This window comes from Fringilla coelebs (genome assembly GCF_963513975.1).
Source record: "Fringilla coelebs genome assembly, chromosome: 24".
Lineage (NCBI taxonomy): Eukaryota > Metazoa > Chordata > Aves > Passeriformes > Fringillidae > Fringilla > Fringilla coelebs.
The window spans coordinates 2,956,120-2,979,108 of NC_140050.1; the positions used below are offsets into that span (position 1 = coordinate 2,956,120).

The 22,989-nt window shown below is 59.5% G+C and overlaps 1 protein-coding gene across 1 annotated transcript in view; it reads left to right on the top strand.

Moving 5' to 3' along the window:
* Window positions 1-10,280, top strand: part of UNC13A (unc-13 homolog A) — a 37,160-nt gene extending 26,880 nt beyond the window's left edge. The window contains exons 35-42 of the mRNA XM_084220874.1: window positions 2,936-2,974; window positions 3,953-3,982; window positions 5,039-5,095; window positions 5,288-5,368; window positions 5,490-5,637; window positions 7,984-8,076; window positions 8,153-8,312; window positions 8,589-10,280. Coding sequence (XP_084077000.1) covers window positions 2,936-2,974; window positions 3,953-3,982; window positions 5,039-5,095; window positions 5,288-5,368; window positions 5,490-5,637; window positions 7,984-8,076; window positions 8,153-8,312; window positions 8,589-8,877 — 897 coding nt within the window. The 3' untranslated portion in view covers window positions 8,878-10,280. The remainder of the gene's footprint in view (window positions 1-2,935; window positions 2,975-3,952; window positions 3,983-5,038; window positions 5,096-5,287; window positions 5,369-5,489; window positions 5,638-7,983; window positions 8,077-8,152; window positions 8,313-8,588) is intronic.
* Window positions 10,281-22,989: the final 12,709 nt, after the last annotated feature.

The following is a 22,989-nucleotide window of genomic DNA, read 5'->3' on the forward strand; positions in this document are numbered from 1 at the left end:
TTCTTATCCATCCTTCCCTCAAAGCTGGGACAGCATCCCATGCCACACTGAGCCACACTGGCTGTGGGCATGCCCCCTGTGCCAGGAGGTAAATCCAGGGGCTCCAGGAGTGTGGGGAGATGCTGTCTGTTTGCCTTGTTGAGGGGCTGGGGGTTTCATGAGGATGAGGGGACGTATTCCCCAGCAGGGCTGAGCTGTTCCGCGCTCCTGGGGGGGTTTAGGAAAGCAGAGCAAGAATGATCCCTTTCTGAGGCTCCATATCACATTGCTGTTTGTCTGCCCCCCTGCATCTGAAGCTTCCTGAGGTGGTTCCCTCGAAGTCAGACAGGAAAGGGTGACACTGAGTGCTCTCAACCAGCCACACACCTGTCACTCTTTGGTGGCTTTTGTCACCGTTACAAAGCTGGGTTCAGGCTCCTCCTTGGAGTTCCTGGAGCTGTCAGCCTTTATGTCACCTTTCTGCGACTGTGGAGTTCCTGTGCTGTGTCTGTGAGGGACAGCACAGTGGTGACATGTCAGCCCTCAGTGGTGCCACCTCACTGACACTGTGTCACAGCCCTCAGCCTGGCTCAGGTCAGCCCCATGTCACTTCTGACTGGGCTCACACACCCTTGGCCAAAGGTGGCCAAATCTCATAGAGATGCTGGTGCCACTGAGTCCCAATCCCCATCCCAGTCCCCATCCCAGTCCCCATCCCAGTCCCCATCCCAGTTCCCATCCCAGTCTCTTTCCAGTCAGGCTGTGGAGACAGTGGGGTCTGTGCTAGGGCAGAGGAAGGGGCATGGACATGTGGCTCTGTTGGGTGATTTTCCTGAGAGCAGAGAGTCCCTGGAGAAAGCTGTGCTGGGACTGGTCCCATGGGCAGGGGGCATCCTGCCCAGGTGTCCCTGGGTGCCAGCCCACAGGGTGGCTGGACAGGTTGGTGGTTTGGGGGTCCATGTCAGAACCAAGTGTTGGCTGGGGTCCCTGGAACTGAGCCCCCCCTGCCCCCCACAGTCAGGAGGGACTGGGCAGGTGAGGATGGGGCTCCTCGGGGGCTGTGGAGGCCTGCGGTGCAGTGGCAGGGCAGTGACACTCAGCGCTGTGGCCGGGGGACAGCCGTGGCCCTGCTGGGGGTGGGGGGCAGCCAGGGCTGGCGCTGGGGAGGATGGAGGAGGCGGGGGCCGACACTCACGTCACGGTTGTTCTCTCCAATTGCTCCTCTCGCCTCTCAATGGCAGATGATTGTAAGTACGGCAGCTCCCTGTCTGTCTGTCTGTCTGTCCGCTCTGTGTCGGTCCTGGCCTCGCCGGTTCTTGTCTTGTGTGGCTGCCCGTGCCCTGCCCACACCCTCCTTCGGCTCCTGACCTGGTCCAGCTCCTGGTCCCCGCCCCTGCCTGGCACTGGCTCCTGGCCGGCACATGCCAGCCCCTCCGGGATGTGGTGGGTGGAGAGGCCTTGGACAGATTGGCAGTGCCTGGATGTGGCGAGGGACGAGGGGGAGTGATGGGGTGGGAGGGGACGGTGATGGCAGTGCCATGTCATCGGGGACTGCCAAACCTGGGCTCCGTGCTGAGGGGAAGAATACTGCGGGAGGCACGAGCAGGGAGCGTGTGTGCCTGCAATCAGGGCTGCTCGTCCTTTCCCTCCTGCCTCAGTTTCCCCTCGAGGCCCTGGCTGGGGTCTGGCTGTGATGGGGGTGAGGGCAGAGGTTTTCCCTGCCAGGAGGAGGAGGAGTCTCTCAGGGGTCGCGGCAGTCCCTGGCCCGGGAGCTCGGTGTTGGGGCAGGCTGCTGGCACAAGTCGTGAGGCTCCTTCCCTGGTCGGGATGTGACCCTGGGAACCTGGACTGCTGGTTCCCTTCTCGGCATTGCTGCTGGGTCCTTGCATGGCTTTGACTGAGCAGTTTCCTTCTGTCCTCTTCTGACCAGTCTGTGGCTGTGGGTTTATGCCCCTGGGGGCAAGGGAAGGGCAATTTCCCACCCCAGTCCTGTCCCCGCCCCTGTTGTGACCCAGGACCTGTGCGGGAAGAGCAGTGGGAGCCACCTGCTGGGTACTGGTGCCAATCCCTGCAGGGACAAACACCCCTCTGCTGTCCCCCAACACTTTTTGTGTCCAACAGCAGCATTTGGGGAAGCCTTGGGGGCAGCCTGGGGCTGAGTGTCCCCTCAAATCTCATGAGAACCTCATGGGGGCCTCGTGGGAGCTCCATGTCCCAGCTTTGCTGAGGCTCTGGGGGACAGAGCAGTGTCAGCTCTGTGTGGGACAAGCTCCTTTTGTTCACCCATCACCCTGTGCCAAGGCCAGAACCCCTCCTGGCAGCCCTATTTGGCTGTACCTGTGCTTGTTCCTTCTGAGGCTTCCCAGCCGCCTGACTCCATGCTCCCCTTTCCTGACTCCAACAGTCCGTGCTGAGAGCCGAGTTCATCCCCACATGGCACTGTGGCTCATTTCACACCGCTCCTCTTGCCTGGGCCACTGTGGGGCTGGCACTGGGCCCAGCTCCACAAAGCAGAGCTCTGCAGGCCAAAGCCAAATCCCAGCTACTCCTTCCCTGCTCCTCCCCAGTGCTGGGAGCGCCTGCCAGAGCTGAAGCAGGATGTGTGGGGGCACCAGAGCCTGCCCACACACAGCTGGATCCTGTATTCCAGCAAGGATCATCCCTCACGGATTCAGCATCTCTGTATCCCAGCAAGGATCATCCTCATAGATTCAGCATCCCTGCATCCCAGCAGTGTCCCAGTGTGAGGACAAGTTCTCCACCAGTGCAACATCCTGCTTTCCAGTGGTGATCCAGCACCCTGATGACACCAGGCCCTCACTGAGTATCCCAGTGGGGACCAGTCCCCCACTGGCTGTCCTTCAGGAGCTCGTGATGTCTCTGCCACCTGTGCCCCTGTGTCCTGTCCCATGCTGTCCCCCCACCCCACACTCAACCTCTGACATTGCTTCTACAGGGCACGCTCTTGAGAAAACATGGCAAGGGGACAGAGAAGGTAAATAGCTGTGGGCTCCATGTGTGTCACCACCCCAGGGCCACACTCGTGGTCTCACACCTGCCTGCTGTGCAGGTCCAGGCTTGTCCGTGCTTCCTCTGTCGTGCTGTCTGGATGTGCTGTTGCCTGCGTGGTGTTGTGGTGAGGTGTGCTGTGCTGTGTGCTGGGGACAGCCCCAGTTCTGTGTGTCCCCGGGGCAGGGAGTGGGGGCTCTGTGGTGTTCAGTCCCCGTGGGGCAGGTGTGGGCTGTCACCATCCCCATGGGGAACACTGCCCCACAGCCCTCAGCACCAGCTGCCTGGTGGGACAGCAAGGGGGTGAGACCCTGTGCATGGGAGACCCTCCACACACCCCCATCCCACTGTGGGGGGCTCAGGAAGAGGGGACCCCCGTGCTGGGCCTTGCTGGGCACAGTGAGGGCCCCAGGGCTGCTGGGATCCCCCGGATCTCTGAGCCCGCTCCCCCTTCCTTGCTGAGCCCCAGCCCTGCTCCAAGGGCTTTCTCCAGCACATGGGCTCTTGCCCTGTCTGGGGGCTCCTCACCAGAGGGTGGGGCCCCAGCAGTGACCCCAGCCTGCTCCCCAGATCCTGGTTCTTGGGAACAGCCATGCCAGCATCCATCTGGGCAATGCCTGCGGCTCCCCCTCCTCTCCTGGGGGATGCTGACTGCTGCCCAGTTTGCTGAGTGTGCCGGGTGAGCTGATTCCCTCTGGTCACCCAGCCCCAAATGGGGTGGGGAGCAAACCTGCCCGTCCTCAGAAGAGACCTGGCACACTCATCTCAGCTCCATCAGCGTGGGCAGGGGCTGAGCCTTTGCAGCTGTGAACTGGTGCCCAACCAGTGGCACCAGCAGAGAGTTGGGCAGAGCCAGACAAGAGTACAGGGCCAGAGCCCTCCTGGCCAGGGGATGGGGGGGCCTGGAGCCGCGGCCAAATGCTGCTGGGGCCACCAGTAACTGTCCCTTGCTGTTCTCTTCCAGAGCAGGGTGAAGCTGCCCAGTCACACTGAAGTAAGGACATGGCTCTTCTGCTCCCCACTTGGCACTGCTCTCTCCCCTTCCCTGCCCCTGTCCCTTGTCCCTTGTGCTCTGGGTTGGGGACTCTCAGCTCAATACAGTGTCCTGTTGTACTCTGTTTTGGGGACACCAGTGTCCCCTGCTCCCAGCCTGTCCACTGCCTGGGGGAGATGGGAACAGTGAGGGTGGAATTAATGGGACAGAACTGGGTGGGCAAAAGGGTTAATGGGGGCATACCAAATGTGGGCATGGAGGGGGCAGACCTCTGTAGAAGGTACTGGTTAATGGGAGAGATGCTGAGGTTCCTGTGTTGGGAGGGACTGGAACTACTGGTGCTAGGAAAGGGAAGGTAGTGGAGGTCTCTGGGCCCCAGTTTATCCAGTTGCATTTGCACACTGGAGGAGCTGCGGGGGAGAGCTTGTGCTCAGCCCAGGCAGAGGTGCCAGCCCAGGGCAGTGAGCAGGATCTGCCCATCCAGGGGGCTGCTGTGCCTGTGGGCCCCACGGAATGGCCCCATGGCCCCTGCCATGGTGGGGGCACAGGTCAGGCAGAGGTCTCCCACCTGGGGGAAGGGGCTGGGAACCTCCCTGGGACTGCTGGGGCTGGGCAGGGCTCCGTGTGGCCTGGGGCTGTTTGGTGGCTGTGGGGTCCAGGCCACGTCCTCCCGTGCCCACTGTCCCTCGCTCTCGTGCTCTGCTCCCACCATGTCAGTGCCCTGCTGTGCCAGGCCCTCCTGGATGCTGGAGCAGGTGCTTGGGGCACGGGAAGCAGGATGGGACTCTTGGGCCGAGCTGCTTGTGCTGAGCAGAGCCAAGGGTGATGCCAGGGTGGCGGCCTGCCCTGGGTCCCCAAGCCTGCAGCCTCACAGCTGTGCTGAGAACTTGGGGCTGCCAGCCTGGTACCTGTGTCACCTTCCTGGCTGCTGTCCCCTGGAGCCTGGAGGAGCCCCTGGATCTGCAGGAAGCTTCTGGCATGATGTGCCCAGCCCGGCCATGCCACCCCCAGCCCTGCTGCTCACCGGGGCTGTCCCTGTTTCTTTGCTCTCTGCAGGGCACACAGATGATTTTCAACGCGGCCAAGGAGCTGGGGCAGCTTTCCAAGCTGAAGGTGAGGGCTGGGGGGCTGGGCTGGGGGTCACCGAGCTGAAGGTGAGGGCTGGGGGGCTGGGGTGCTCTCTGTTCCAGGGTGAGTGCCAGTACCACGCTGCCAGGACCCTACCACTGCCCCCTTGCTGGCTGGGCTGGGCTGGGGGCAGCAGGGTCCTGGTGCTGTGCTTAGAGCAGGATCTGTGTCCCCCAGGACCACATGGTGCGTGAGGAAGCCAAGAGCCTGACCCCGAAGCAGTGTGCTGTGGTGGAGCTGGCACTGGACACCATCAAGGTGAGGGCACTCTGGGGCTTTTGGGGTGCCCACAAGGCTTTGACCCTGAGGCCCAGACACGGGGACAACCAGGGGGACTGTCACAGAACTGCTGAGCATCCTGAGGCCTTTCCCCCTCCAGCAATACTTCCATGCTGGTGGCGTGGGGCTGAAGAAAACGTTCCTGGAGAAGAGCCCTGACCTGCAGTCGCTGCGCTACGCCCTGTCCCTCTACACCCAGGCCACAGACCTCCTCATCAAAACCTTCGTGCAGACCCAGTCATCACAGGGTAGGACACGCTGCCCTCGTCCTCCCCAGGCTGCCCCGTGGCCAGGACCCACCTTGGCTCTGTCCCAGTGGGCTGGGGGTCCCAGCCAAGCTCATGGTGGGGAAGAGAAGGGTGGGCAAGGAAAGGCCTTTTTGCTCCCGTGCCTTGCAGGTGAAGAGGGGCCGTGGTGCCCAGCAGCAGCCTGGCACTCCCCAGTTCCCCACCAGCAAGAGCAGTGGGTCCCCAGTGCCAGGGCATTGCTGGACTGGCATGGAAATGGGGCCTGTGGGTGGGGGGAAGGTCACCCTCTGGCCAGGTGTCACAGTGTTTGTCCCCTCTGGATGGCCCCAGGCACCCAGCACTGACAGGGTCCATGGGATCTGGATGCTGTGCCAGGGCCTGTCCTGGGCGTGCTGGGTGCCCAAGCCCCTGATCTGGGCTCTGGTGTGCTGGGGCGCAGTGCAGGATGCTGGGCACCTTCCAGGGCAGGATCAGCCCTCAGCTCTAAACGCTGCCCTTTATTCTGTCCCTTGGCTGCTGGAGGAGGACCCTGAGCTGCTCGGTGGTGGTCACAGGCCACCACAGAGTGCCCCAGCCAGGCTTGTCTGCGTCCTCGGGGAGTGGGACGTGCGTTTGCTGTCCGTGAGTCTCCTTCAAGGGACGTCTGTCCTGTCTGTGCCTCCTGTGCCAGCCATGTCGGGGGCGTGGGGTTGGGTGTGGTGGGTGCCAGCACCCTTGGGTGTACCCTGTCCCCAGGAGCCCACACTCGGAGCTGGGGGTGCCTGGCACTCCTGTGTCGCTGCAGTGTTGTCCGGGTGCTTGGCCGTCAGTCTGTCTGCGAGATCTGATCTCTCTTTCTCTTTGTTTCCCCCCCCCCGTCACTGTTCCTGTTCCCCACATATATCATGTCCTTTGTCCTCTCTTCCTCGTCTCCTCTCTTCTTCATTTCTTCTCTCCTCCCTTCTTTTCTATCTCCTCCCTCCTCTCTTCGTTGTCATCTCCTTCCTCCTCTCTTTGTGTACTCTGTGCCGTCTCTGTCTCTTTCTCTCTCCTTCCCACTAGTTCATGGTGGGAAAGGGATTAGGTTTACCCTTAGTGAAGAGGTTTATCCTGAGAAGGGTACGTGTGCTACTCGCCCGCCCCTGCACCCACCTGCCGCCGGCCTGGGCTAGTAACAGTCCCAGCACCGCGGGCTGGGCTGGCCTGGGGACCCCCAGAATGGGCAAACTGCCATTCCCAGGGCTGCTTTGGGGGGAGTTTGGAGGAATGTGCTCAGCCATGTTGACCACCCCCAGAGCGGGTCTGTCCCTCTGTCTGCCCACACGCTCTGGGCACCCCACATTGTCCCCAGCACTGCTGCCTGGTGCAGCTCTGCTGCACCCACCGCCACCTCCCCCTGGGACATGTGGCCCTAGGGGAGGCCATGCCACGTCCTGTGCCCTTCCTGCCCACCCTGCTGCCCTAAGGACCATTACTAGCCCTGCTCCGGCGCGCTCCGTCTGCCTGTCCTGGGGCGCAGGGAATGAGCCCCCCGCGGGCCCTGCTTGGCCTCCATCACACCCTGCTGGGGGCCGGGGCTGCACCCCCGCTTGGCCTTCCATGCCCAGCCCCCCTCCCCACCCGCCATCGCCTCCATCCCGGCTCAGCATGCGGGGGCGGGGCCGGGGGATGGAGGGGAATGTGCCATCGCCAGCCCTGGCCCGGCCTGGCACCCTCAGTGACACGTGGGGACATGTCCTCCTTCCACTGCTCTTCCCACCCTGAGAGCTGCCCACTGAGCCCTGTTGGATCTCTGTCGCCCCATCAGACCCACAGAGCCTGTCCCTCTGCCTTGCACCCCCGTCCTTCACCCACGGGTGCATGCACAGCTCTGGGGTGGTGTGGGGGGGCTGACCTCTTGGTCCCCCGGCTCGGGGACCCCTGGGCTTGGTGTGGTCCCTGGGATGGAGGGGTACGAGGGGGCGGGTCAGCCTTGAGACACTGGTGGGGCTGTGGCTGCCCTGGCTGGGTGCCTCCCGTCCAGGGCTGTGCCCATGACACTGTCACCCCTCTGTGGCCAGAGCACGGGGAGCTGGGTCACTGTCCTCTGCCCCATCCTGGACAGGCCCCTCAGCCCTGCCTGAGCAAGGGGGGTTCACAGGGGTGGGGTGGCAGAGGCAGTGTGCTGTTGGGGGTGTCCTGCCATGTCCATCACAGCTGCTGCACCCACACTGCTGTGCCCACAACCCTTTGGGACACACCCTAATGCCCGCCCCTGTCCACCCCACGGTGGGTGACCTGCCTCCTCAGAGGGGTTAGTGTTGGGCAGGGCATGTCAGGAACATTGGCAAAACAGGCACTTCCATCTCCTCCCTCCGTCTGTCACAGGCTCTGGCGTGGATGACCCAGTTGGGGAGGTGTCCATCCACGTGGAGCTCCTGACCCACCCCAGCAGTGGCGAGCACAAAGTCACCGTCAAAGGTGGGTCCTGCTGGCCGGGTGCCGGGGTCTGGCAGGTGACAGTGCTCTGTGAGCCTCACCTGTCCCCTCCTTGCAGTGGTGGCTGCCAATGACCTCAAGTGGCAGACCTCGGGCATTTTCCGGCCCTTCATCGAGGTCAACATCATCGGGCCCCACCTCAGTGACAAGAAGAGGAAATTCGCCACCAAATCCAAGAACAACAGCTGGGCCCCCAAGTACAACGAGAGCTTCCAGTTGTGAGTGGCACCACGGGCTGGGGATGTGGGGACAGGCTGGGGGAAGTGACCCCAGCACATGGGGACCTCCTGGGGTCTGCCAGGGAGTTTATTCATCCCCTATGGGATGTTTTAGTTATTTTCTCATTGGTAAAAGCAGGAAGAGGGGAGCAGGAGTAAAAAGGAAAAGGCTTTTCTAGAGGTGGGACAGCAGCCACGTAGGGGCTGTTAGATGGCCGGGCTAGAGGTGAAGTGTGACCCCATCTGCCAACACTGCCCCTCCCTTGCCCCGCTCAGCACGCTGGGGACGGAGACGGGCCCCGAGTGCTACGAGCTGCAGGTGTGTGTGAAGGATTACTGCTTCGCCCGGGAGGACCGCACCGTGGGCATCGCCGTGCTGCAGCTGCGGGACATCCTGCAGCGCCCCGGCTGCGCCTGCTGGCTGCCCCTGGGCCGCCGCATCCACATGGACGACACCGGGCTCACCGTGCTCCGCATCCTCTCGCAGCGCAACAACGACGAGGTGGCCAAGGAGTTCGTCAAGCTCAAGTCGGACACGCGCTCGGCCGAGGAGGGCAGCAGTTAAAGTCCTTTGGCCCCCCAGCCCTCGCCCCCCGCTCCCGGCCCCTGACAGGATCCTCCAGCCGTGTATAAGCCATAGGAGTGGCCACAGAGGCGTTGGCGCTGGGGAGGGGGTGCTGTGGCTGCAGTGACAGACCCTCCCCTCCCTCCCCGGCCACCCTGGCTGGCTGACAACGGTGCCGAGCACAGCCAGGACCCGGCACACCCCGCAGGAAGGTGCTGGTGTTGGGGGGGCTGCGGGGAGGGGCTGGAGCCCGGCCTGGCTGGGGGAGCAGTCTGTCCTTCCCCAGCCTGTCTGAGATGGAGGAACGCCAGTGGCTCACCTCTGACCCTCCACTGTCCCACCAGCCCCACACCTCAGCGAGTGACACAAGGGAAGGGCTGTGGGGAGTGTGTGTGTGTCTCGTGCCATGTGCGGGTGTTGGTGAGTGGCTGGCACAGCGTGATGGCCCCTTGTCCCCATCCTGGAGCGTGCTGGCATGTCCTGAGGGCAGGGCAGCTGCCAGCCCTGAGCACATAGGTGTACATATGTAAATACCTGTACATACAGGGCAGCTGGACAGGCTGTGTCCTGCCCCTGGAAGGGCTATTGGGGCTGTTGGGTTGGTGGGTGCAGCCCCCACGGGCCCTGCACAGGGTCCCCTCCCTGGCTGGCAGCAGCATCACCAGGGTCGGGAGCAGCAGGGAGCAGCCCCCGGCCCATATCCTGTCTTCCCTGCCTTGCTGCCACCGTGGGCTACCCCACTGCCCCCCACAAGGTGCCAGGGCTTGGGGAAGCAGGGGCTGGGGGGCCTGAGCAGAGGGACTCATTCCTCTTTGCTCTGGCCGGTGGGGACCAGCATCCCTGAGCAGTGCAGCCCATGGGATCTCCTTGGCGCAAGCAAAACCCTTCCCACCCCACCCCAGAGAAGCCCTCCCTCCAGTCCCCCAGTAAGCACCAGTTCTGTGCCCCCCAGTTCCCCAGTGAGCACCATTTCTGTGTGCTAAGTGGTGTGCATGTCTCGTGCGAGTGCCTGGGAGGCCTGGGTGTGTGGTGTTGGGGTGGCCACCCCAGCTGGCCAGTTTGCCCCGAGTCTGGGGCGAGCAGAGGCCTCATGACCCCACAAATCAGTACAGCTCTCTCAGCCCCCTCCCACCCCAAAACAGGGTACCCCAAACGGCCCCCACGCTCCTTTGTCTCGAGGGTTTGCCTGGGACCAGAGGGTTTCACTTTGCTCTCTCGTTTCTGTTCAATGTTTACACCCTTTTCTAGCGGCTGCTCCTGCACGGCCGGGCTGGGGCTCGGTCCCGCAGCCCCACCGTGGTGCCCTGGCCCTGTGCCCCCTCCCCAGAGCGTCCTGTTTGGCATGTGATTGAACTGACCAATCCTGCTCCTGTAGCACAGTGTCACCGATGCCTGTGTGTCTGTCCCGCCCACCGTGGCGGCTCCCATGGATGCATGACAGTGAGATGTTTTGCACTATTTTGAATTTTTTGGGCTCTGTAAAAATATTTTATTATAACTGACATTAAAAAGCACACCCTTCACTGTGGCTCCTGTGGGGAGTTGGGAGGGGATGAGCACCTGGGGGCATTCCTCAGTGCAGCACTTCCACCTTAAAGGGAACACCAGGGATATCCAGCCTCAAGGTTAACCAGCTCCAAGGTTAACCAGCCTCAAGGTTAACCAGCTCCAAGGTTAACCAGCTTCAAGGACCAATAGCCCAGGGATGATCCTTGTTGCCACTCAGCCTCCCTGAGGGCACCTTTGCAAAACCAAGGATAGGTGTTAAATAGAATTGCAGGAACACAGAATGCTGGAATATCCTGAGTGGGAAGGGACCCACAGGGATCATTGATCCCAGCCCCTGTCCCTGCACAGCCACCCCAACACCCCCACCCTGAGCAGCCCTGAGAGCTCCTGCAGCTCTGGCAGCCTTGGCACCATTCCCTGGGGAGCCTGGGCAGTGCCCAGCAGCCTCGGGGGGGAAGAACCTTTCCCTGAGCTCCATGCCAAGCCCTGGCACAGCTCCAGCCCTTCCTGGCCCCCTGTCCCTGTCCCAGAGCAGAGCTCAGCCCCTGCCCCTGTGCCTGCCCTGGGCAGGAGCTGCAGAGCTGGGACAGATGTGTCCTGGGAGGCTGCACAGTGCTGATAATTCCCAGGCATGGGAGTGATCAGGGACAGCCAGCACAGCCTCATGGAGGGCAAAGCATCCCTCACTGGTCCTGTGGCCTTCCCTGATTGGGGTGACTCCATCAGCAGATAAAGGGTGAGCTGTTGATGGCACCTGCCCATACTTCTGTGAGACTTTTGACACAGTCCATCAAAACACTTTCCCCAGTAAATTGGATTGATGTGGATTTGATGAATGCAGGGCCCTGATGACCTGCAGAGAGAGCTGGGGCTGTTCCTGGGCTCTGGCAGAGTCCTGCTTCACCCTGGAGAATTGTGGGGCTGCCACCAGGCTTTGCTAGGATCATGGAATGGCTTAGGCTGAAAAGGACTTTAAAGCTCAAGTCCAACCCCATCCTTGTTCTTGGGCTCTTGTATTTTTTTCCAGTGATCCTTGATGGATACACCCTTTCTTAAAGTTTTCTAGATTAATTACCTTTAATCATCATAGTTTCACATGGGGCTGTGTGCCTATGTGAAAAGAGAGCAGAGGTTCCCTGGGAGGCCAGGGTAACACAGGCTGTGCCCCTGCAGCCAGGGAGCTGCATGGGGAGCAGAGAAGGACCTGCAGCCCCCGCAGGAGCCTGAGCAGAGCAGGGGATGTGCCCTGAGGGAGCTCTGAGCCTGTGCAGAGGCTGTGCCAGGGCAGGCCCCTGGGGCTGCAGCAGCTCCTGCAGAACCTCAGGGATCCATCCATGGTGGAGGCTCTGGGAGGGCTGGGCCCATGGGAGGAACTCCAGGCTAGAGCAGGCCAAGAGAAAGAGGAGGAGGAAGGAGCAACAGAGACAAGGGGTGATGGACTGAGCACAACCCCCTGCACAGCGGTGGGGGAGGAGGTGGAGAATTTGGGATGGAAGTTGAGCCTGCAGAGAAGGGAGAGGTGGGGGGAAGATGTTTTATGATTTACTTTTATTTCCCATGATCCTCAGAGGAGTTGATTAACAGCAATTTAAGCAGTATAATAATTTATGCACTGGCTGCCCACTGTAAACAGGACCATAAATACAGTCCATGAGAGAGCTGCCCTCAAACCCTGTTCAGGAAGTCCAAGTGAAGCTCTGAGTGAGCCTGGTCTTGGTCTGTGAGCTCTGGGATGCAATGCTGAGCACTGGAAAACCCAAACCCACCTCAGGTGGGAAAATGAATCCCTCCCATCCAGCAGGACCAAACCAGGACCAGGTGTAACCATACTCCTTTAAGCCTGGAGAGGAGAAGGATCCAGGGAGATGTCAGAGCCCCTTTTAGTGCCTAAAGGGGCTTCAGGAAAGCTGGACAGGCACTTTGGACCAGGGCCTGCAGGGACAGGAAAAGGGGAAATGGCTTCCCAGAGGGCAGGATTGGCTATTACTGGTCCATCTTCCCACCATCAAATCTCACCTCGGTCACAGAGTGGAAAATAGGTGGGTTCTTGAATTTAAATTCAAGTCCCTCTGAGGGACTTGAGGGACTCTCATGACGCCTCATCCTACAACCTTCATGCACCTCTCAGTCCTAAGGTTCCCAAAGCCATTATAACTCAAGACCAGGACACAGCATTTTCATGGGATTATTTCATCTGCTCCTGAAATAAATCCTGTTTATGAGGAAAGGGGAGGTTGGCTTCAGGAGACACTGCAATTCCTCAGAGGAATGCCTTGAGAGAGGATGCTGTGGGACAGTGTTTAACTGGAGCTGCACAGGTGGTTCAGGGAGGAGTGTACAATTCTTTACTCCTGCTCAAGAGAATCCCAACTGTGATTAACTGCACCAAACCTTTCTAGAAATGCTCCTGTCCCTGCTGGTGACATTACTCCTGCCAGCACTCCTAACCCTAACAGGCTGAGGAGTTAAAGTCTGATGTCATCAGCTAAGCCAGGTCATTCAAATAAATCCTCCCTGTCTTGACAGGAAGCAGGTAAGTCTGTCCCAAGCCTGCTGACCACTCCTTCTCTAGGGGCTAAAGAGCTCCCTCACACCTCCCTCCCTCCTTGAACTCCCTCCCAGCACCCTGCAAACAGCCTCAAGGCCAGACTTACATGCAAAGACTACTTTTAGCTTCAAAGAATTAAAAAGTGGCCAAACAACCCACTGAAAACTCAAAAGGTGCTGAACCCCCACCCTCACAGCCTTCCCAAGCTTCAGAGGGTTCAGACCCCTCGACATGGGACCGTGGCAGCAGCCCAGGGGCAGCCCAGGCTCAGAGGCAGCCGGGGAAGGGGCTGCCTGGAGTTTCCCTGCCAGGCCCTGTGGGAGAACCTCATCCCACACAGGTTCTCCTAATCCTGCTCCGAGTGGGGACATTTCTGCACCAGGCTCCGGCAGCAGCCTCTGCTCTGCTGCTGGTGCAGCTCTGTGGGGACAGACAGCAGCCACAGCTCTGTGGGGACAGACAGCACGTGTGGGGACAGACAACACGCGTGGGGACAGCCACAGCACACGTGGGAACAGCCACGCCGTGACCCCTCGGGAGGGGCTGTGCAGAGACACACCCAGCCTGCAGGACCTGCCCTTACCCAGGGGGATGAGGGGCTCAGAGCCCCCTTTTACCTTCCAGACTCTGGGACTGCTCCAAGATGTGCTGGATCAGGGCTCTCCTTCCCCAGCTGCATCCATCTCCCAGCTTCCATCTCCACCCCGCGCTGCAGGGAGGCAGAAGGGAGGTGCAGCCTGAGCCCTGCCCAGTGGGCTCCCCCAAGGGACCGCCAGATGTGCCCAGGAGAGCCCTGTGGAGCCCCAGAAGTTCAGGAGCATCCCCCAACAGACCTGCCCAAGTTCCTTGACCTCCTGGGCCAGGCAGCTGTGCCTCTCTAGCTGTGCCTCTCCAGCTGTGCCAGCTGCTGCACCTGGGCATCACGGGCTGTGTCCTCCTGCAGCTCCTGCATCTCATCCCACAGCCCTGCAGCTCCTCAGCCCCAGGAGCTGCTCCTGCAGCTGCTGCTCCTCCTGGGCCTGAGGAGAGGGGCAGAGCTGGTGCCGTTCAGTTTTGCCTCTTTTTTCTTTTCTATGTTATCTGTATTTGTCACACAAATATCTGTAACTCTGTAGCCTATTGTATTACTGACTCGTTTTCCCAGTACTTTTCCATGGTCTTTCCCTAAGCAGAAAGACAAAACAAATTCCAGAGTTCTGAGCTCCCCTGTGCTATCTTGGTCCTTCCTGGGAACCAAGGCCGAGAACAACTCTTTGAGATACATTTCATGGACAAAGCACAGCTGGTATCAAGGCAGGGGGCTCCAGAGGAGGGGTTTGACCTGGGGGGAAATTGAATCACCACTTGTCTTCCCAATTGGTGCTTTTTATCAATGATGCTAATTTCCTAAAATCTATAAATATGTACTCATCCCTGTGGGGTTGGGCTTTTGTGGACAACTTTCCATGACTGCCTCTGAAGGCCTTTATGATGGAATAGAGAAAATAAAGATCTGCTTTTATATTACCTCCTTACTAATATGATCTTGAGTTTCATTTCCAGTTTGGGAAAAAGGCAACAGAGCATCAGGCAGGACTGGGAACAGGGACAGGGACACATCCCCATGCGTCACATCACCAAGAGCCCCATGGACTCAGAGCCTGCCTCTCTGTAATGAGAGCCCATTTCCCACCATCTCTTTGGAGTTCTGAGCCTTGGGATCCCTCTGGACCTGGGAGAGCAGCTGTCCCTGACCTGCCCCCCCCACGGGCTCTAAAGCCATGGCAAAGGGTCCCTTCCCCACCCCCAGGCTGATCCCCACAGCACGATTACCCTGCCCTGTTTCCTCCAAGTCCCAGACAGGATCACACCACCCCCCTCATCCCCCAGAGACACCCCCAGAACTGGAGCAGTGACAGAGCAGAGAAGCCCAGATGGTGAAAAGGGACACTGCCAGCACAGAGAGTGGAATGTGTCACACCAGAACTGTCCCTGGCACACAGGGACACGCCAGAACTGTCCCTGGCACATGGCACTGCTGCGAGGTTGCGCTCAGGAGGCTGCCCCAGCCATCCCAATGCCACAGAGGAGCGCAGAGATCCAGGAGCACGGAGGCACAGCTTCTCCTGGGCGCCCACATCAGGCAACCAGCTCCTGCCCCAGGCCAGGAGGCAGCTGGGACAGAACCAGGTAAGAGGTGCTCAGCACAAAGCCCCTGCAGCTGCATCACCTCCACCTCTGCGCCCTGGTGCAGTGCTGGACCAAGAGAGGGGCCTGGACCACCACAGCCCTGTGCTGCCACACCATCTGTGGGGATAGAGACACCACTGGCACCCCCAGAGGGGACCCAGGCACTCCCAGCCCTGCTGGGCACCCACCTCTAGGTGCTGGCCCTGGGTAAAGGCTGGGATGGTGATGGTGGCCTGGCACAGGGCCAGGGACGGGTTCCAGGACCATCCCCAGGGTCTTCTGCAGCCCCACGGCAGCCCTGGGCCTCTGCAACATCCCCAGAAAGCTGCAGGGAGAAAGGCAGGGAGGTGGGCAGGGAGCAGGGCAGGGGGGTGGGCAGGGAGCACAGAGCTAAGAGGGGGAACAGGGAGCTGGGCAGGAGGTGGCAGAGCCTGGAGGGGGAACAGAGCTGAGTGAGGGGTGGCAGAGCCCAGAGAAGGGACAGCAAGGGCGGAAAGAAAGGGCAGAGAGCAGGGCAAGGGGGGTCTCCCTGGGCAGAGGGAGGACAAAGCCCTGGGCACAGCCTGCCCCCCATCCCACTGGCAGCACTGCCATCCGTCCCCAGCCCTGTCCCTGCTCCCCTGCAGGCACAGCACGCCCGAGGAGCCGCTGCAGCCGGGTGCTCCCCCAGCACAGCCACCTGGTGTCTGCGTTGGAAAAGACAGGTGTGAGCTAGGGAAGGCAGGAGCCTCCCTAGAAATGGAGAATATAAACCCTTTCTCTCCAAATTATTATTAATTTGAAATTAAGGGGCTCTCAGGCAAAGATATGGGAATAGGAATAACAGTTCTTTACTAGGAAAATTAAAATACAAATGTAATAGTACAAAACCACCACTGCCAGAGTCAGAACAGACCTGACCCCCTGTGTGTCAGGGTGGGGGCACAGCCCCATCCCAGGGGGGCTCAGCCCTCCTGCAGTGCCAGCTGTGGCTCTGCTGCAGCAGGATCCTGCACAAGGGGGGAGTTTTCCTCTGCAGCTCCAGGGCTGCTGGAGATGGGCCTGCTCTCCCTCTGGGAATGCAGGGCAGGAGAAAGCTGCTCCTCTGGGAATGCAGTGGGCAAAGGCTGCTGTGCTGTTCCAGGGCAGATTGTATCCAGGTAGGAATGCTTGGCTCCTGCCCTGGGCACAGCATCTCCCCATGGGATGGTGGAATTTGATCAGCCCTGCAGGGACACTCAGTGGCCATGGACAGAGGATATCTCCTGGAGGGAGGATGGGCTGTGGGAGAGATAAAGAAAACTGCCCATGAACAGAGAGAACTGCTCCAGCTCTGACATGGGAATAGGATACACATCCCCAGCCACATCTTCAAGCCTAAGGCACCTGGCCAGCCCACAAAATCACCTTGGGCTTCCCACACTTGTACTTGCTGGGGTCCTGCAGCACAGGGAGAGTCAGTGCCAGGACAGCACCCCCAGGCTCCTCCAGGAGGGATCCTTCCCATCCAGCCTCCCTAGAGGCAGAGTTCATCCCCAGCTCACCCAGTTCTGTGCCTCACTGGGCACCAACACACAGGGAAAGCGCCTGCAGGGGATGCTCTGCTGCCACAGCTGCACCCCCAAAGCAGGAGCTTCACTTGAGGCAGTCTCCCAAGGGCAGTGCTGCAGGTTCATGCCGGTGGCCTTCAGCTCCTCTTGCTCACCACAGGCCTGTCCCTCTCCAAGAACTCTGGTACATCCATCTGTGGGGGCAGAGGGGGGTCAGAGGTGTCACAGCTGCAGAGGGGGAAGCACCAGGGTGCTCTGGGGTAGGGGATACCTGGAAGGTGTCCTGAGGTGCTGATCTGGATGGTCCCCACGACCTCACAGGCTCAGAGCTGCTCCACCACTTGCCTGGAGTCAATCCTGGGCACGGAGGAGCTGATCCAGAGCAGGTCCTGGCCAGCTTGGCACAGCCCAAACCATGCAGGGCAAGAGAGACAGAGAGTGGAGGGGCTGCAGGGCCCCAGCAGGTCCCCATCCCCACCCCTGCAGCCAGGCTCTCACACAAAGGGCTCTTTCCCACTGTGGGGGTTGATGCTGTGGATGTAGGGGTGGTGCTGCCCAGCTCCTCCATCAGCCCCCTCAGGGAGGCTTTGACCTGCAGGGGACAAGGCAGGGGGGGCTGAGGGCCAGGAGGAACCCCAGGGGTTCAAGGAGGTCCCCAGGGCACACAGAGATCCTGGTGGAGAGGGACTTCTTGCTCTTCTGGCTCCTGGGCAGGGACTTGTGGCCAGAGCAGCCTGACTGGGACATGGGGACATCCCTGTCCTCCAGGAAGAGCTTGGTGAGGAGGGCAGAGTGCCCAGAGAGAGCTGTGGGAGCCAGGCAGTCCCTGCAGAGCCACCACCAAGATCCACAGCCCCACAACCCACCCACCTAGAGACACAGCCCAGATGTGCTGCATCCAGCTGTGCCCCACCTGCTCCCTGACCCAGGAACAGCCCTGTGCACCTTCCCATGTGAGCTCCAGAACCTTCCCAGATGCTCCTTACCTCCTGCCAGGTGCATGGAGGGTGGAAGGGAGAAACAACACCTTACAGACATGGAAGCAGCAAGAACCTTCAGGGCTCTGAGCAGGGACGTGGCCAAGGTGGATCCCGAAATGGGGGGGGCAAAGCAAGGGGAATGCAGTAGGGAGCCCCCAGAGTTCCTGACACACACACAGATGGCTGGAGCTGTGCCAGGGCTTGGCATGGAGCTCAGGGAAAGGTTCTTTCCCCCGAGGCTCCCCAGGGAATGGTCCTGGCCCCAAGGCTGGGAGCTCTCTCCAGGAGCTCTCAGGGTGGATTGCTGGGGTGGCTGTGCAGGGCCGGGGGCTGCACTTGATGCCATTGGTCCCTTCCCAGCCAGGACATTCAAGGACTCTGCTCTCAGGGTACCCTGACCAAGGCCAGCTCTGCATGGGGCTGCACACAGGGATTTACCTCCTGCCCTGTCAGTCCCTGTCAGGCTCCCACAGCCCAGCCAGCTCTGCCTGCTCAGCACCTGCCCGGGGGATCTCACCTGGCTCACAGCAGCCCCACCAGCTCCTCAGGAGCAGCATCCCTGTTCTCCTCCACAAACCATCACAGTGCTGTTCACTGGCAGCACACAGCACCCACACAGCCCCAGCCTGCAGCTTCCCAGAGCAGTTTGGTGCAGAGCTCTGCTCAGACACAGCCCAAACACCTGGGAAATGTCCCTGCAGTCAGAAGTGCTGGTGGCCAGACAGCTTCCCTTGCCCTGCTGTGAGGCTGCTGATGGGAAGCAGCTCACAGTTTCCAGGGTTTTACCCTCAGATGAGGAGCTTCAGCCCAGCAGGATCCACCTCCCACCCTGGGAGGGTGCAGAAGATGCCACCACAGTCTCCAGACAGGGCACCAGTTGTGTGGAGCCTCTGCCCAGTCCACCACACCCACAGCATTGCCTGCCTGTCCAGCAAAGTGGGACACAAGGAAAGCATCCATGGGGCACTTGTGTTTCTGGAAGTGGGAGCTGCTGAGGTGGGTCTGGGACAGCTCCTGGGCCCAGCTCCCATCACTGCCTTGAGGCATCTGGAGAGCAAACGGGTCAGAGGGGGCAGTGGGGGGCTCTGGGTGGTCACAGCAGCCCTCACCCCCCTTGCACTCCCCATTCAAGCAGGTCCAGGATGCCAAGCTGGCCCTGGAGGAGCTCCAGGCATGGCTGTCCCAGAAGGTGACAAACACCAAGGGATCCCCTCGGCTACATTCTCCTCCTGATCCAGCTGGAAGGTGCTGGAAGGCAGAGACAGGAAATCAGGATTGGCCAGGAGGGGACAAAGGTGCTCAGCCCTCAAGCAGCACCTTGGTTTCCACTGGACCCCTGAGCAGCCCTTTGTGTGAGCACTGTGGGGAGAGCAGTGAGTGCTGAGCCCTGGGCTTGCAGGGGCTGAAGCACAGCCACGATGGACACAGAGCACAAAATCAGCAGGGACAGGCAAGGCTCTCCCTCAGTGGCTCACAGCAAAGGGACACCCCTGGGTGATACCCACCAGGTTAAAGTGCTCCTGGCAGTTCTTGTTGGTGCAGCTGATGCAGAACTGCTCAAAGCTCTTGTGCTTACACATCTCAAACCTGTGGGCAGCAGAGACCAGAGTAAGGCACCTGCCAGGCAGAGCCACCCCAGGCACCCAGCTGTCCCCACTGCAGGCACAGGCACAGGCACAGCTGTGTCCCAGCTGGAGCAGGACAGGGACCAAGTCCTTGCAGGCAGCCCAGGAGAGGGGAGCTGCTCTTGCCCACAGATGTCCAGGATGCCAGTGGAGGTGTGGTGACCCTTCAGTGACCACAGGGCAGGGCTGACCCTCCTGTCAGAGATGAGTGATGAGATGGGGGCTCTCACAGTGAAGGGTGAACATTGTGTGTGTGTTAAGAGAAGTTTTGTAGATGTATGGTTGTGTTACTGCAATGTGTCCTCCCTCTCATTGTTATCATGGGATGGCCTTGGTACTCGGGGCATTTGGGAGGGTTGGCTCGTTACTATGGCAACACCTGAGCTCCAACCAACGTGTAAGAAAGTGATCTGCACCCCTGGACAGCGAGGAAGGAACTGACTGACAAGACTTTAGGATGAGCTAGAAGTACAAAAGTCAGAGCCTCCATCTTGAAGAGGAGCACATGGCTGATGGTCACAGGGGCTCCCAGCACTGTAATTTTTCCTTATTTAGTCCTTTTGTTGAATTTTTTGTTAAGGTTTAAACCTTTATAATTTTACAAAGTAAGCAGTTGTTTCTCACTCTCCTCACCCTCCAGCTGAAGACCTGATTGTGCACGTCCTTGGCCAGGGCACCCCGGGCATGCAGCACCTGCTGCCTGGACAGTGGTGTCACCAAGGTCAGTGACCACTTTGGGGTGGCAGAGCCAGCCTGGGACACCTCCAGCAGAGCACAGAGTAGCCCCAGGGCCTCGCTGCCTGGCTGCAAAGGGACAGTCCTGGTCACTGAGGCCTGGCCTGGCTGCAGCTCTGGGGACAGTTTGGGTGGCATCAAGTCCTCTCTCCCCTCCATGGCGCAGCTGTCCCCACGCTGGTGCTGCCCTCTGCTCACGGCGTGTCCCAAGGGCAGGATGGCAGCAGGATGGCAGCAGGATCCTGAACAGCTCCAGCTGCTCAGACTCAGTGACACCTGTGGGCAGTGAGGGCTCCCTCTGATGCCTCGGGTTGGAGCTTTTCTATTTTTCACATTCTGTGCTGCTTTAGTGGGTGGGTCTGGGCTTCATATTATGGGATGGTGAGCTCTGTGCTCAGAGCAGGGACACAAAACAATTCCTGCTCCAGCTGGGCACCAAGGACAAATGATCCAAATCTCAGCCCAAGAGCACAAACCCCGTGGGCTGGAGAGAGAAAAACAAGCAGGGTGGGACTGCAGGGGCTGGGGCTGGAATGGGACAATGAACTGCAAGGTGCAAATGGAGCAGAACTGATCCCAGGGACAGACCCCGTGCCCCATGTGCATTTTGGGGCCATTTTGGTTCATCTTGGGAGCAGCCCTGGCTGGGCTCTGGTGCTGCCCAAGGTGGATCCATTGAGGCCTCCTAATAAATCCCTGCTTTATTCTTTAGCTCTGTCCAGTCTCAGCTCTAGCTCATCCTTCACAAGGCATCCCTCATTTCTGGCCACACCAGCACAAGTACAGAGCCAGGCCCCATCCTGTGCCTGCTGTTGGTCTTTGGTGGGCAGAGCTGGAGCAGCTCCAGCCCAGCCGCAGGGCAGAGGGCGAGCAGGGCAAGCAGCAGCACAGGTGGGGGCTCAGGTGACAGCAGACTCTCTTCTCCCCAGTGTTGAGCCCCCTGCAAGGTGCCACAGGCCGCCAGGCTGAGCACCAGCCCAGAGGTGACCCAGGGGACACCCAAGCCCCCACAGCCCCTACAGCTGCAGGGTGTGGAGCCCCCCGGGTCAGAAATGAGCCCCCCAGACCCACAGGAAGGGGGTGAAGCCCCTCCAGCTCCCTCCAGAGCACCGTGGGGGGACCCCTGAGCCCCTCACAGCCATGGGGTCTGACCCCTCCCCGCTGCTGCTGCCAGCTCTCCTGATGCCTTCTTCTCTGACCCTAAAAATACAAATCAGACACAACCAGAGTGATCAAAGGGTACCTTTGTATGAGGAACCTCAGGCGCACAAACTCAACAAAGATAGAAAAGGCTGAAGATGCACACTGGGCCTGACCCATGGACAGTTTTTATGGATTCTGCAATTAGCATATCTGACAAGAATCCTCCATTAGAAACCCCCTGGTGAAATAATTCCCCAGCTCTAGCACCTTGGAGGTTCCCCCCCTTAGGATAAAATCCCTGTCTCAGTTTCAACCTTGGTTTCTACGTAAAACTAAGATAGCCAAACCAACAGGTGTTGGCTTTTTGTTTCTTTTCTGCCTGGGTTAGGATTGGGATTTGGAGCATCTGAGATGCTATTTTGTGTTTGGATTCAGATGTTTATTAGTTCTCATCTATATTACAGTCTTATAAGTTGTGAGTTCTACAATATTTCATGAACAAGCTATAAAATGGCTCTGTATTTATTTCTGCAAGGTCTTTTAAGGAAAAACTATCTAATTAAGAAATAACACTTCAATTATTTTTACTTTTTAACTTTTACTTTCACTCTAATTACTAATCATCTATGTGGACTTTTCTGTCTAATTACACAGTACCACCCAAACCCATGAAGAAGAAGGTTAAGAAGAAGGACTAACTACTGACTTAAAACTTTTATCTTAGTTCTATATATATTACTATATTCTAAAACTTTAAGTTTTCTATCACGTCGTATTATACACTTCTATTAAAACTATATACTCATAATCTTAGCTCTAGCACTGAATTTTGGAAGCCTTCACAGCCTCAGGTCAAATGCAGCATTCTCTTGGGGGTCTGTGCCTGTCAGCACAGAAAGTCTGAGATTCCCAGCAGCCAGGGTTCCAGCACACAGGGGTCCTGGAAGTTTTGTCTTTCTGCCTGGGAAAAATGTGAAACTAAGCTACAGTACGAAGCTACAGATCAACAGCTGTATGTGCAAAGGATACAGAGAATATATAACAGAAAAAAGAGTAAACAGAAAAGGGTACACAGAAAAAAACCCCAAAGGCCATCACTCCCCCTGCCCCTCCCCCCGCCCTTTAATTAGCCGTTAATTGCCGCTAATTGGAGGCGGAGGGGATTATGTTCCCCGCCGTGCGGGTGCTGGGGCTGGACCCCCCGAGACCCCCCCCAGCTCGAGCTGATTCGGGACTCCCGTGGAGCTCCCTCGGGGTGTACAAAGAGGCCTCATCGGGCACCCCCAACGCGGGACACCCCAAACTCTCAGTCCCTCCGGCCTGGGACACCTCGAGGCCAGCCAAAGACCTCTCCTGGTTGGGGTCCCCCGAGTCTGTCCCCATGAAGGGCACCCAGGGCCCCTCCAGGGGTGCAGGGCCCCCCAAGGCCCCAGAGCACGGCCCCTCCCCTCATGGCAGGGACTCCAGGTCACCCTCGCCCTGCAGGGGCTCCAGCACCCCCGGGTGTCCCCACTGCCCACAGGTGCCACTGTCTGAGCCCACTGCCCGTGGGTGCCACTCTCCAGGGGTGTCACTGTGTGCAGATCCCTGTTTGCCACAGCCCGGTGTCCCCTCAGCCCTGGGTGCTGCCGGCCGCAGGTCCCTGCTGTGCCCACACCGGGCCTGAGGGGCCGGGCCAGCCCGGCAGGGCCCGAGTGAGAGCCGGCTGCCACAGAGGGTGGGTACAGCTGGGACAGAGCGACAACGGGGTGTCCAGCAGAGGTGAGGGATCACAAGCATGGACAATGGTTCGGGTTGAGAGGGACCTCAAAGCCCTTCCAGTGCCACCCCTGCCATGGCAGGGACACCTCCCACTGTCCCAGGCTGCTCCCAGC